This window comes from Lynx rufus, unplaced genomic scaffold (assembly GCF_022079265.1).
Source record: "Lynx rufus isolate CCGP_SWC_20201006 ecotype Redwood Valley unplaced genomic scaffold, mLynRuf1.p SCAF_24, whole genome shotgun sequence".
In the NCBI taxonomy this organism is placed as follows: Eukaryota; Metazoa; Chordata; class Mammalia; order Carnivora; family Felidae; genus Lynx; species Lynx rufus.
Window position 1 is genome coordinate 4765788 of NW_025814839.1, and position 14272 is coordinate 4780059.

The 14272-nt window shown below is 45.5% G+C and overlaps 1 protein-coding gene across 2 annotated transcripts in view; it reads left to right on the top strand.

Annotated features, from left to right (window-relative positions):
- The window catches only part of PTPN11 (protein tyrosine phosphatase non-receptor type 11), a 79833-nt gene that overhangs the window by 43595 nt on the left and 21966 nt on the right, over positions 1–14272 (top strand). For both annotated transcript variants that reach the window (XM_047088022.1, XM_047088023.1), the window contains exons 7-10: positions 5010–5106; positions 8142–8221; positions 8345–8503; positions 12982–13113. In XM_047088022.1, the coding sequence (XP_046943978.1) occupies positions 5010–5106; positions 8142–8221; positions 8345–8503; positions 12982–13113 (468 nt within the window). The remainder of the gene's footprint in view (positions 1–5009; positions 5107–8141; positions 8222–8344; positions 8504–12981; positions 13114–14272) is intronic.

Sequence of the window (14272 nt, forward strand, 5' to 3'; positions counted from 1 at the left end):
AGCAGGCCTGGTTTCGGATCCTGCCCAGGTGGTTACCGCTGTCCTAATAATCATTCACGGCATCAGGGCCAGGAGCCCACCTGCCTGGCAGTCTTGCTCCGCTCCCTCTCTGTCCTTCGGGAGGCTGCAGCCAAGAGTGGGGTGGGGGCAGAGCCAGTAGGAGCTTTTACACTTCTAGCTTTTATTTTGTTCATGAAAAACCTTCTGTTATCGAAGCTTTTGAATACCCCAAAGTAGAGAAGATAGTATGATGGACCTTCTCTTCCCCTACCCGCACCCTTGACACTTGCAAACGTTTTGCCAGTCTTGTTTCTCTATCTCCACCCTTCCCTTACCCCATGCATTATATACGCCCTTGTAGTTCTGTTTTTAAAGGCAAGGTAATTGTGGTTTGCTCTGGCCTTGATGGTTGCTGGTGTTACTTTTGTGATTTGTCCCCATTGCCCGGAACAGTGCAGGCAGAATGGTCACTGGGCCCTTGTCATTGTCGTGGTACCTGGGGATGCGTGGTTCTGCCAGTGTGTTTCCTGCCTGTCTGTCTCTCCTTGAACCTGCTCCTCTTTTTGGATTCCTGACATTCTGGTCAAGAGCCAGGTCCAGTGGCTTTCAATCAGGGCTTTTGAAGCCTTGTGGGGGTCCCATTCGGTCATTATAGTGACTGGGGATGCTGCCCCTGGCATTTAGGCTGGGAGGGGCCCCGGGGGTGGGAAGCAGGAGTGTTCCCTGGTCATAAATGTCAGGGGATGGTTCTGCACGTGAGCACTTGTCCCATCCACAGTTGGTCATGCTCCTGGGCACTTCTTCTTCCTTGTTGTTGTTGTTTTTTTTTAAGATTTTATTTTTAAGTCATCTCTACACTCCATGTGGAGCTCGAACTCACAACCCTGAGATCAAGAGTTGCATGTTCCACTGTCTGAGCCAGCCAGGTGCACCAGCCCTGGGCACTTGTAAATATGCAGTGTGGATCAGGGAATTGGCTTCTCTTGGTGCTTTTTAAGACTTAAAATCTGATACAATCCCTTTGGCTCTAGATCTGTTTTGACTCATGCAATCAGGCGATGGTAACTAACCTCTGGCCCATTTTGAGGGTTCGTCATTTGATACAAATTCTTTGTGGTGTTACTTGGGAAAATGGGATCTTGCAGCCTGCATCCCAGCTTTACGTTGTCCCTTCTTCTGCCTGTCATTATCATTAGCATCCCTGCCACTGCCCAGCGGAGAATGGGGCTGGAGACACTGTGACATTTAGCCTGACAGGTCGTTCGCAGCTTTTTTCGTGTGCCACCGGGACTGCTGGGGAGGAGGTTGTGGAAGATAAACCATGGAAGGGTTGTGACGTGCAGGGGCCGGCTCGCTGGATCGTCTTCTGCTTCTTCCGGCCATCAGCCTGGCGCTGGGGAGGAAGCACCCCATAGCAGGTGGCAGCTGATTGTCTCGGGTGCAGTTGGGGAGCCTCTGCAGGCAGAGCAGGGAAAGTCGCCCTTCTTTTTATTTTCAGCCTCACTCTGGGTGGAGGGCAGCCTTCCACTGTGGAAAACGAAATGTGTTCAGACAACTTGGGCCCCAGGCGCAGATGAGAATGGGCTAATGGGCACTAAGGAGGGAGCTGGGGGGAGAGACACACAGTTGGTCATTACTAATTTGTGACAACTGCCAGCCGCTGCCAGTTAGCACCGACTGTGCCGGGGACGCAGGCGCTCTGGGGCTTGTCCGTTCTGGAAGACCCTGGGGCCCAGAGGCCTGTCTCAGCCTGCGTGCTGTTCAGACCCCAAATCCGCATGAAAGAGGCGATTGGTAACTTGATACAGGGTTGGGGGAGCCCCTGGCTGACCTGAATAGATGGTCCAACCAATGTGCCGTGTTTTTGCACCTTTTGTAGTAATCTCCCTTAACTCTTACACTGACCCTGTGGGGTAGGTAGTTAGGATTTTCCCCACCTTACACTCGAGGAAGCTGAGGCATAGACAGACTGGCTGAGGTCAGAGGCAGAGAAGAGGAGGAGCGTGAGTTCTGAAAAGCTGGAACTTGGTTGCAGGCCGGGGTAGACGCTGGAGCTTGAGCAAGGGAGGGTCTGGGTGAAATTTGCCTTTTATAGAGACAGCTCAGGCCTGTGCCTCCGCCAGCAAAGCATCACGCGAGGTGTGTTTCGTAAGTGAGCACTTGAACGCGTCACTGTCAGGTTTGTTTTGAATCAAGCAGCTTATTATTTCCTAGCCACCCCCACCTTGTAGCTTTTGTTGATGTTGTTTCTCTTCACTTGTTTGGCTTTTAAGTGCTTGAGTCAGCTTGTAGAGTTTGGGCTTCTTTTTGAACCTCACCTTAATGTCTGAAAATCAAGACTGAACCTTCTTCTCCTAACACAGCAGTGTTGCTCAGTAAGACTGGCTCACAGTTCAGAGGAAATGCCAGCTCGCAGAAGGCAAATGGCCTTAATTACTTAATCCGAGCTCCTTTTAAGAATTGGAATGACTGTCTCATCATCCGAGGTCTGTGTACATTGTAGTTTAGTCCTGCCTGGGTTTCAGCCGGGGACCGACTTTTGTTATGAGCTGTGTGTCAAGGCCAATTACTGCATTTTCAAACTGAGAGCCAAATAGCAATTTAAAATCTCGACTTTGATACCTGTCTGTGAAATTCAGATAAATGAAATGGAAATCTAGCGGGCCACTGTGCTATGCAATATTGACTGTTGCTCCTTATAGAAACCTCGATGGGCTAACCATTTTGGAATTTATATATACATGTATAGCACACATGTGTTTTCTTCTCTTTATTCAGTGTCCCTTCCACTTTCTTGATTTGCCATTTTTTTAAATGTTTATTTATTTTTGAGAGAGGGAGAGAGAGAGAGCACGAGGGGGAGAGGGGCAGGGAGACAGAGGGAGACACGGAATCTGAAGCAGGCTCCGGGCTCTGAGCTGTCAGCACAGAGACCGACGTGGGGCTCAAACTCATGAACCGCAAGATCGTGACCTGAGCCAAAGTCAGATGCTCAGCCCACCAGGTGCCCCTTGATTTGCCCATTTGTGAATTCTGCTTACAAATTAGACTTTTTAGAAACTAATGGTCCTTCAAAGAGGTACTTCTTGTAATTTTGAAAATAAAACCTTAACCCCTTGAACATGCTTCTGCCTGGCTTGTGCACCTTCATGTCTGTTTCTGCAGCTGGTCCTTCTCGCTTCCCCACAAGCCCTCTTCTGCTGGGGCTAGCCCCTCTGTGGCTCTCTCAGATCGCGTTCCCCACCTCCTTTCCCTGAAGGGGAGTCCCTCCTGACCACTTGCTCTAAGAGCCTGACATTCCCTTCCTTACTCCCTGGCTGGGGAAAACGTAGGGAGTGGGTGTTTGTGTAGACACAAGCAGACTCACGCTGCCTGCCTGGGGCATAGGGTTTCTGGGATAGGAGGAGCAAAGCTTGCATGCCCGTGATCCAGTGGTACCCAGTACCACTCCTACTGTATCCGAATTTGAGAGGTAGTATGTGGCTTGCTCTGAATTAAACGATGGTAAAAGTAGGCAGCAGATCATAAAGTCAAGAAGAGCATGATCACAGCCATTATTTATATGCTCTACACCAATGCTCATTGTCTCTCAGTCTTTTTTGTTTAAGTTTATTTATGTTTTTCAGTAATCTCTACATCGAATGTGAAGCTCGAACCCACAACCCAAGATCAAGAGTCACACGTTCTTGTGATTGAGCCAGCCAGGCGCCCCAACTTTCGTTCCTAATAATTGTTATTTTAAAAGGTTTCTTAGGGGTGCCTGGGTGACTCAGTCGGTTAAGTGTCTGACCTAGGCTTGGGTCATGATCTCACAGCTCATGAGTTCAAGCCCTGTGTCGGGCTCTGTACTGACAGCTCAGAGCCTGGAGCCTGCTTCACATTTTGTCTCCCTCTCTTTCTGCCTCTCCCCGACCTATGTCCTCTCTCTCTGTCTCTCAAAAATAAATAAACATTAAAAAAAATAATAAAAGGTTTCTTTCCTGGCATGCCTGAGTGGCTCATTCGGTTGAGCATCTGACTTTGGGTTAAGTTATGATCTCACAGCTTGTGAGTTCGAACCCTGCATTGGGCTCTATGCTAACAGCTCAGAGCCTAGAGCTTGCTTTGGATTCTGTGTCTCCCTCTCGCTCTGCTCCTCCACCACTTGTGCTCAGTCTCTCTCTCTCTCTCTCAAAAATAAATAAGCATTTTTTAAAAAGTTAAAAATTTAAAAGGTTTCTGTCCTAATAAATATTTATCCACTAAAAACTTAAGGCAAAAAAAAAAAACAAAACAAAACCAAAGTTTAAAAAAATGAAGAAAAGGCTTCATAATTCTAGTACCCTGAAAAAAAACCACTCCCATTACTTTTTTGGTATATATTCTTTTGCCATTTCTCATACACATAGGCTAATGCAGACATATGGCTTATGTAATACACTGTTTTGGAAGTTTGACCTTCTTTTCACTTAATGTTTACTCTGATCATCTTTTCAAGGCATTAAAAATTCTCCAAGAACATTTAAAAAAAAATTTTTTTTTAACATTTATTTATTTTTGAGAGACTGAAAGAGACCGAGCACGAGCAGGGGAGGGGCAGAGAGAGAGGGAGACACAGAATCTGAAGCAGGCTCCAGGCTCTGAGCTGTCAGCACAGAGGCCAACATGGGGCTCGAACCACAGAGGCCGACACGGGGCTCGAACCCATGAACCGTGAGATCATGACCTGAGCTGAAGTCGGACTCTTAACCGACTGAGCCACCCAGGCGCCCCAAGAACGTTTTTTTTTAATGGTCGCAGAACACCCGTTTGTGTGAATTAATGGTAGTGCTGTCCAGGCCGTCCTTTCTTCTTGGAAATTGTTCTTGACATTGTTGACATGGCGTTAAGATGAGCATTTCTGTAGCTGTTGTATGCAACTCTGAACATTTCCAAGGATAACGTTCCTAAAGCAGAAATGCTGAGCCAGGATTTTTTTTTTTTTTTAAAGCTTTCGACATGTAATAATATTTACTTTTTTTCCTCTCCAGACACTACAGCAACAGGAGTGCAAACTTCTCTACAGCAGAAAAGAGGGTCAGAGACAAGAAAATAAGAACAAAAATAGATATAAAAACATCCTACCCTGTAAGTATTTAATATTCTGTCCAGTAATAGTCACTCTTGGAGAGTTGGATTCCTTGGCGTCCCTGTAACTTTTCCCAGGGGCTCCGTGTCTTCTTAGCAGAGCCGAGGCCTTAGTCTTTTTCGATTGTGAGCAGTTTCCAAAATCATCAAATGCGGTGGGAAAGGATGATGTCATTCACTGAGTTCCTGTGATGCTCGTGCTGGGTAAAATGGCCACCAGGCGGTCTTGAATGTGTCATTTCCTTTTGTTAATTAATTTTGTCTGCCTAAGAATGAGAATCTCAGGGGAGCCTGGGTGGCTCAGTCGGTTAAGTTGTCCGACTTCGGCTCAGGTCGTGATCTCATGGATTGTGAGTTCAAGCCCTGCATTGGGCTCTGTGCTGACAATTCAGACCCCGGAGCCTGCTTGGGATTCTGTGTCTCCCTCTCTGTCTGCCCTCCGCCACTTGTGGTCTGTCTCTCTCTTAAAAATTAACATTTAAAAAAATTAAATTGGAGTGCTTGGGTGGCTCAGTTAAGCATCTGACTTCAGCTCAGGTCATGATCTCAGGGTTCATGGGTTCGAGCCCCACGTCGGGCTCCGTGCTGACAGCTCAGAGCCTGGAGCCTGCTTCGGATCCTGTGTCTCCCTCTCTCTCTGCCCCTCCACCACTCACGGTCTGTCTCTCTCCATCTCTCAAAAATGAATAAACATTAAAAAAATTTTTTTTTAAATGTTTAATTAAAAAAAATAAAAGTGAGTATCTCAGGGCTTGCCATCCCCCAGGGGCAGGCCACACCATGACCCTCAGAGGTCCCAGACTTGTGTCCTTGCACTGCGCTGCTCAGCCCGTGCATCTTGGGAAGACACGCCTCTGTCTGGGCCTCCGTTCCCTCTTCTGGGGAACAGGCAGCCTCCTCCCAAGGGCCCGAACTGCTCTGCTCCCTGATCCTCTGAGCTCGAGTTACCGGAGATACAGGTACATTCTACTTTGCTCCGAAGAGGACCCTAAGGGATTCGTAAAGCACTTAATTACCCAGATGCTGCCTGGTAGAGCCAAAGTTGAGCCACAGGGAATGAGAGGAAGGATGGAGGCCTGTGGCGAGGACCCTAGAGATGGCACTAAACGGCTGTTGTAGCTCGCGTGTCCTGAGGGCTGCTCTGTACCGGACTCTGCACCTGTGTCACTTAATTACACCACATGTGCACAAAGCGGGTGTTCTTATTCTCCCGGTTTTCTAGACCATTTTAGCAAGATCCCAACGGGAGAACTGGCACAGGAGCCCTCACAGTCTCTGCTCTGAGCGCCACGCTCTTGGAGGGATCGCCAGAGCGGGCTGTGCAAGGCGGCCCGCTGGGGTGAAGGGAAGGAACATTTAGAACTTCTCTTGATTTATATCCTGTGTCTAAAAAAAGAAAGAAAGAAAAATTTAAATCTGACATACAGATTGATGGCAGTGCATGCATAATGTATTTACCAAACTTAAAAATAGGGCATGTTTGTATATATATGTGTATATATTTCGGTGTTCAGAAACTTCACAAAGTTTATTGGGATGCATGAGCCAATTTGGTGAACATTGCTCTCATGTCTCATTGGGTCCAAGCCATTATGTCAGGTATCGTAAATCTGTCGTGTGTGTGTGTGTGTGTGTGTGTGTGTGTGTGAGAGAGAGAGAGAGAGAGAGAGACAGAGACAGTCTTGCTCTCTCTGCGTACATATGGACGCATACATGATACATATGTCCATCACATCCAAACGGTTATTTGAAATGTGTGTAGATGAGGATGGGAGAAAATGCAGCCATTCATAATAGTGAGAAAAGGCAATAGGAATTTGCAGAGAATCAGTCTGAGCCACAGTATGGTCCTGATGACCTTGGGGCAGCCTCATCCTGTTTATGTCTAAGTTTTCCTTTCTGCTCGGGAGGCCTAATGGAACTCATTAGTGAGATGCAGGGATGTAGGAAAAGGCAACAGGAACAATCATCTGCAGTTATGTGAAGAGAGTATCGTTGCCTTTTCCTCTCTTAAAGGTCCCAGTCAGATGCTTCCTCTTGATTAACGTCTTATTTCTTTAGAGATGGGGAGTGTAAGACATACAACTATATCACTAATTCCCATTATAAGATAAGTTGCTTAGGTAGAGTGCTCAGATTTCTATACCACTAAGGTACTTTTTTATTTTTATTTATTTTTTTATTTTATTTTTGAGAGAGAGACAGAGTACAAGCAGGGGAGGGGCAGAGAGAGAGGGAGACACAGAATCCCAAGCAGGCTCCGGGCTCTGAGCTGTCAGCACAGAGCCTGAAGCGGGGCTCGAACCCACGAACCGTGAGATCATGACCTGAGCCGAAGTCAGACGATTAACCGACCGAGCCACCCAGGTGCCCCCCAATAATGTACTTTTGTACAGAATTTGGTCAGCTGACACTATCAAAATCTTATCTGCTAGATGTTGTAGTTCAGTGTGCTTCATTAAAAAAAAAAAAGCCACCAATTTTATTATGGAAAGTTTCAAACATATTCAGAAGTAGACAGAACAGTATAAAGAACCACACATACCCACTGCCCAGCTCCCAGCGTTGTCAACTCATACCTCGTCCTGTTTTATTTATACTCTGCTCCGCTCCTCCTCTCCCCCCATATTATGTTAAGCAAATCTCAGACATCATGTCATTTATCTATACTTACTCTTCCTTTGGTTTTAAAAAAAACTTTTTGTTTTGAAATATTTTTAGACACAAGAAGTTACAAAAATATACGGAGGGCTCCCACGTACCCTTTAGCTTCTCCCAGTGGTAATATCCTGTATATCCACAGCACATAATCAAGACCAAGGAATTGCTGTTGCTACTTTGTTCTTCTTAAAGACTGCATTATGAGGCATCATGTGGTGTTTGGATCATTGTTGTGCTCATTTAGGATTTAATTTTTTATGTGGTTTTATCATTAAGTGAGTAAAACTTGGACGAGGTTGAGGATTAACTATTTTGAAATGACATGTCCTGAAGAGGAATGAGTGCTTTTTGACTGTGGTCTCTTTTTCTTCCAGTCGATCATACCAGAGTTGTCCTCCATGATGGTGATCCCAATGAGCCTGTTTCAGATTACATCAATGCAAATATTATCATGGTAATCTTTGCTTTCTGCCATGTTTTCTGACCAGGCATTGCTAGCCATCTTTTGTGTTTTGTATTTCTTGTGACCTGAAAGCAACTTTCCAGTGATTAAAGGAATTTCTTCCTAAATTTCTAGCCTGAGTTTGAAACCAAATGCAACAATTCAAAGCCCAAAAAGAGTTACATTGCCACACAAGGCTGCCTGCAAAACACGGTGAATGACTTCTGGCGGATGGTGTTTCAAGAAAACTCGCGAGTGATTGTCATGACGACGAAAGAAGTGGAGAGAGGAAAGGTACACTCCACGCTCTTCTGATGAACTGTGAAGTATCAGACATGTCAGGTTGACCATGTTAACAATTGAATAAACAAATTAGGCTTACTCTGACCCTCTGGAGGAAAGAGAGTAGAAGAAATGTGATTACAACAGGCTTTGGTGTAATTTTCTTTATGCTCCTTCTGCTTGGGGTTCATGGAGCTTCTTGGATCTATGGGCTTTATAGTTTTCTTCAAATTTGGAAATGTTTCTTATTTCTTCAAACATGGGACACCAGTTACACGTATATTAGGTTGCTTGACGTTATCCTGCGGCTCATGGAGACTTTGCTCATTTTGCTCAGCTGTCTACCCCCTGCAAAACATGGTGAATGACTTCTGGCAGATGGTGTTTCAAGAAACCTGCCCCCCCCCCCCCCCCCGGTTTCATTTTGGACGGTTTGTTTTGCTGTATGTCCTCAGGTTGATTTTTTTCCTTCTGTGGTGTATCATCTGCTGTTAGGACTATTCGTTGTGTTCTCTTTTCATCTTTCATCAGATATTATCTTTATCATCTCTGTAAGTTTTATTGTTTTGGGTTTTTTTTATATGTAAAAATCTCTTATTATTATTTTAATTTTTAAATTTCATTTGAATCCAAGTTAGTTAACATACAGTTTAATAATGATGTCAGGAGTAGGATTTAGTGATTCATCACTTACGTATAACACCCAGTGCTCTCGTCCTAACAAGTACTCTCCTTAGTGCCCACCACCCATTTGTTTTTGTTTTCGTTTCAAGATTGTTTTTGATTTAATGTTTGTTTATTTTGAGAAAGAGAGAGAGACAGTGCGAGCAAGGAAGGGGCAGAGAGAGAGAGGGAGACACAGGATCTGAAGCAGGTTCCAGGCTCTGAGCTGGACGTGGCCCGTCCAGCTCTGTGGATGGGCCCACAGAGCCCGACGTGGGGCTTGAACTGATGAGCTGTGAGATCATGACCTAAGCCAAAGTCGGACGCTTAACTGACTGAGCCACCTAGGTGCCCCTGTTTTCGTTTTTAATGCCGTCTATATCTCTCTTTTTAACTTACACCTTTTGGACATATGGAGTATATTTGTAATAACTGTTTTAATGTCCTTCTTACTAATTCTATTATATATGTCTTTTCATTTTTCCTGTTTTTTAGTTGTCTGAGGTGGAAGGGTAAATCCAATCCCTGTTACTTTATTGTATCCAGGAGCAGAAGTCCGGAAGGGAATGTGAAAAGCCCCATCTAGTACCTTCAAAGGATTGGAGTACTAACAAGTAGTGATTTCACTGGTCATATAAATCATACTTATCATGACTTGTAGACATCTAAAAATTATTTGAAGGGGTGCCTGGGTGACTCATTTGGTTAAGTGTCCAACTTTGTAGCTCAGGTCATGGTCTCATGGTTTGTGAGTTCGAGCCCTGCGTTGGTCTCTGTGCTGACAGCTCAGAGCCTAGAGCCTGCTTCGGATTCTGTGTCTTCCTCTCTCTGTCCCTCCTCCACTCGCACTCTGTCTGTCTCTCTCTCTCTCAAAATAAATAAACATTAAAAAATTTTGTAAATTATTTAGAATTATTCAAGCATATATTTATGTAAATATCCAAACACATTATCGTTATGGTTAAAGTTGCCTTTGTCACCATCCCTTGGCCACCCATTTGAAATCCCTGTGACCGGTGCAATGTGTATTCTTCCATGCTGTCTTCTTGGCATTTACATACATACGTGTATGGGAGGCATTACTATAGACATAACATACCAACATTTACGTATATGCGTGTATTTATGTACCTGTAGGTGCCTAATGAAGTCTATAGTACTAATTTCTGAAAAATACCGTATGTAAAAGTATTTTCATACATGAATTTTGTTGTGCATTTTGGGCCCCACCGAAGTGAATGGTTGAATATCTACTGTTAGTACATATTGGCCTCTTTCTTTTTAGTAATTGCATGATTTTCCATGGTAAGGATATACCGTAATTTATTTCACCATTATGTGTTGAGCATTTAAGTGTTTCAGTTTTTGCTCTTAACAAGCAGTGCTGAAGTGAATAATCTTATTCTTGCTTGTGTATGTGTGCATGTGGCAGATGTTTCTCTAGGGTAGATGTCAAGAAAAAGAAATGTTAGGTCATAGGGTATGCATGTTGTAAATTCTAATAACTTCTGCCAAACTGCCCCCAGAGTGTTTGTCCCCGTGTACACCCCCCTCCCCAGCTGTCTATGCCAAGTAATCCTCTCCCTACACTTTTTGTGACCTTTCCGGTTTTTAAAAATTGTAACATCCCACACCTACAGAGAAGCAGACAGATCTCACTGAGTAACAGCTCTGTGCGTTATCCCGAAGCGAGCCCATCCATGTGGGTTTTTAAGTTGGAAAAGTTCTGTGTTTTTGTGTTCTAGTCAAAGTTCTTTTGTAGTTACACTTTAAATGGTTTGCATAAAATTTTCATGGAATATAGCAGTCATCTGCAAGTTAAACCTAAGACAGATGGGTGATTTGGATCTTAGTGCTCTAATGTAATTTTCCTATCAGTTTTGAAGGGCAGTGTGATTTTGTAAGATTTTCATCATTGTGCTAACTAGTTTCAGCACTTCTGAAAACCTTTGAGGCTAGATCTGGTCCCTGTGAAACAAAGGCTTCCTCCAGCAGCTATGTGCAGTAACATGAGATGTTCTTGAATTAATGGACAGGGTAAAACGTCTTCCTAGTTTCTGCTTCAGGTGACTGTTACCTGCCCTACGTATAGAATGGAAAACTGAGCCCTCTGTCCTGCCTTTAGTCCGCTTCATAGGAGGCTACCTCTTCTCAGGGGACCAGGGGGCATGAAGAAAGGGTTCTTGTGTCACTTCAGAGGAATTAGTTGACGTCCCTTTCAAGAAGAGCTGCCGGAAACTCCTAGAATAGACAGACACTGGGCTAAATCACTCTGCCCCTCTCCTCACCTCCGCCCCCACGTCTGCACCTGCTTCCCGAATATGCTTTTTAGTCCCAGATGGAGAGGATAATGGACGTATTCTCTCCACAGGTGGTTCTCACAACCTGCTCTCTCAGGTCCCTCCCACCCTCCCACCATTGCACAGGAGAAAACCCAGACTCTGAATTCCTTTTGATTCCTGGGCTTTAGTTTAAAAACTGAAGCATTAGCTCTCACATTGTAGAATTTGTCTGCCAAAGTCTGTGTCAGAGTTTGGAAGACTAGGAGGAGGGCCGCAGTAGTCTGCTGATAATTCAAAGTCAGCTGAAATGTTTTCAGGGTTATGATTTAATTTTTTGTTCTCTGTTGAGTCTCTTGAGCAGCCAACAGTCACAGAATTGATTGGCCAGCAACAGCACTGAGTACCATTAATATTAAAAGTGCTTATTTGGGGATAATAAAAATTGTATCAAATCTGTCAAAGAGGTATTGGATCTACAGAATACTGAAGAGAAAGCTGAATTCGGAATAATAATAAAAGACCATGTAAGCCATTGCCAGGCAAAAAAAGTTGCACCGTCTGTTAATACTTCTGGTCAACTTCCTTCTGCCATGTTCCCCCCCCCCTTTCAATTAATCATTGACTTTGGGGATGCCTGCAGCTGCTCTCTTATTCATAGTTTTATAACCGAATTTCTTTGTCTTCCTAGCATGAAAGCTAAATTTCTCTGGCTGATGTCTCTTGGTTTTTCAATAGGTATCTTGGTGGTTGTGGAAAGTCCACTCCCAGAAAAAACCAAAACGCAAAAACATCCTCTGCCCAGGACACATCACCAAATACATACAGACTCATCTCTCATTGAGCTACATATCTTCCTCTTTGGCAACAAGAATGATTTACTTGGTGCCATATTTTTCGGTTTGTCTGCTCTGAAGCCAGCAGCTATTACGGGCTTGGCGTTCCCAGGCACCCAGTTAAGCGAAGGTGACGTGTGTAGTAGGTATCAGATGGATCTGGATATAGAAAAAGCAGCTGGTTCAAAACTGCATCGCTGCCTTTCGGTGCTGGAGCTGTTCACACTTGGGTTAGATAAGGCACGGAGTCCTCCTACGCGGGTACGGAAGCGAATCAGACAGTGTGGCTCTTTGGGCAGCCCATCCATTTCTAGAGTGATTGCTTGGCTCCCCTGTGGAGTGACAGGCAGATCCCTGGAATCCAGAATTTAGCGGTGGCTAGGCAGAACCCTCAAACTGGCTAGGCCCTCACTCTGCCTCTTTGGTTCCTTAGAGGTAAATAAACAATCCTTGACCCTCTTTTCACATGCATCTTAGACCAGACGACTCTGCAAAGGCTGACTTCTCTTCCCCCTTTCTCCCCCGCTTTCCAAGCACCTGCTTTTTCTTATTCGAACTTGTTTTTCCCTTTCCTTGAAACTTTAACAGATGCCAGACAGGGCATTTTCTTTAGCTTGGTTATTAAGCAGGACTCGAACATTTATTTTCCGCTGGTTTGGGCTTTTCATTTCAGAGTTCACAGAGATTAACTCTTTTTTCTGATCCCTTCCAGAGTAAATGTGTCAAATACTGGCCTGACGAGTGTGCTCTAAAAGAATATGGGGTCATGCGTGTTAGGAACGTCAAAGAAAGCGCCGCTCATGACTACACGTTAAGAGAACTTAAACTTTCGAAGGTTGGACAAGTAAGTATATTGTCGTATTTTAGAGACTTTGGTAGCTGGTTATGGTGTGCACCAATCCAGGGTCATGGGGTTACCCACGTTTGCATGTATCCATGCTCTCGTTCGCTCACTGGTCGGGTGCTTTCTGTGTACCAGATGCATACTGGTACAGTGGCAACAAGACGGGTGCAGTTCCTGCCCTCAGGGCCTAAGGAGATGGAAGGTTAAAAAATAAACAACCAACTAAGCTTTCCGATTGTGCTCAGTCTACAAGGGCTCCAGGACGTTTCGGTAGAAGTGACTGGGTACCAGAGGTGGAGTAACCAGGGAGATTGCTGTATCAGAGTAACCTCTCTGAGGCTGTGTCACTTGAGCTGAAGGTGGGGGAGCCAGGCACCTAGAGCGTCTGGAGAGGAGTGTTCCAGGTGTGGGAGCAGCAGGTGTAAAGCCCCTGAGGCCTGTTCAGTGATCAGATTCCATGGCATCAGATCTTAACCGCACGTGGTTTAAGTTTGTTGCTGAAGTGACTAACTTTACAAAACGGTGTTGGATTTGGATTCATTTTAATTTCATGATGAGAGGGGACTTACTTTCTCAAGGCCTTTTGGGGACACAGAGGCGAATGAAGCCTTTGTCCTCAAGGAATTAAAATCGCGTAGCCGTGAGAAGCCACAGGAACAGATAGCCGCGCTGCAGAGTGGACGCGGGCTGTAACAAATCCGAAGTGCATGGAATTGCAGAGGCTGAGCGTCCTTCCAGCCGGGGCGTCAGGGAGACTGTCTCAGAAGAGGCGGGGCTTTTCTGAGTGAGGTTTCCACCGGAGAAGACGGTGGAGAGAGGGCTCCCAGAGGGAGGTGTCCCCGTGAGCCCTGGCACTGCAGTGCAGATGGAAGGGGCACGGGATTTACGGGGAGTGAAGGCAAGTGAGGGATGGAGGGGATAGACTGGAGAGAGGCCGGGACCAAGTTGGGAAGTCTTAACCCTCATGTTAAGAAATGCGAACCCCATGCGGTGGTTAGCCCGGAGCCCATGACGGTGATCGCGCCAAGCGAACGCACACACAGAGCCGTGTGCCAGGAAGGTGTCTGACAGCCTCGGGTGGGGAGGCCAGGCCGGGTGGCCTGAGTGGCCAGCACGCCTGTTAGGAGGCCGCTGCGGTGGTCCGGGTCTGACGACCTCC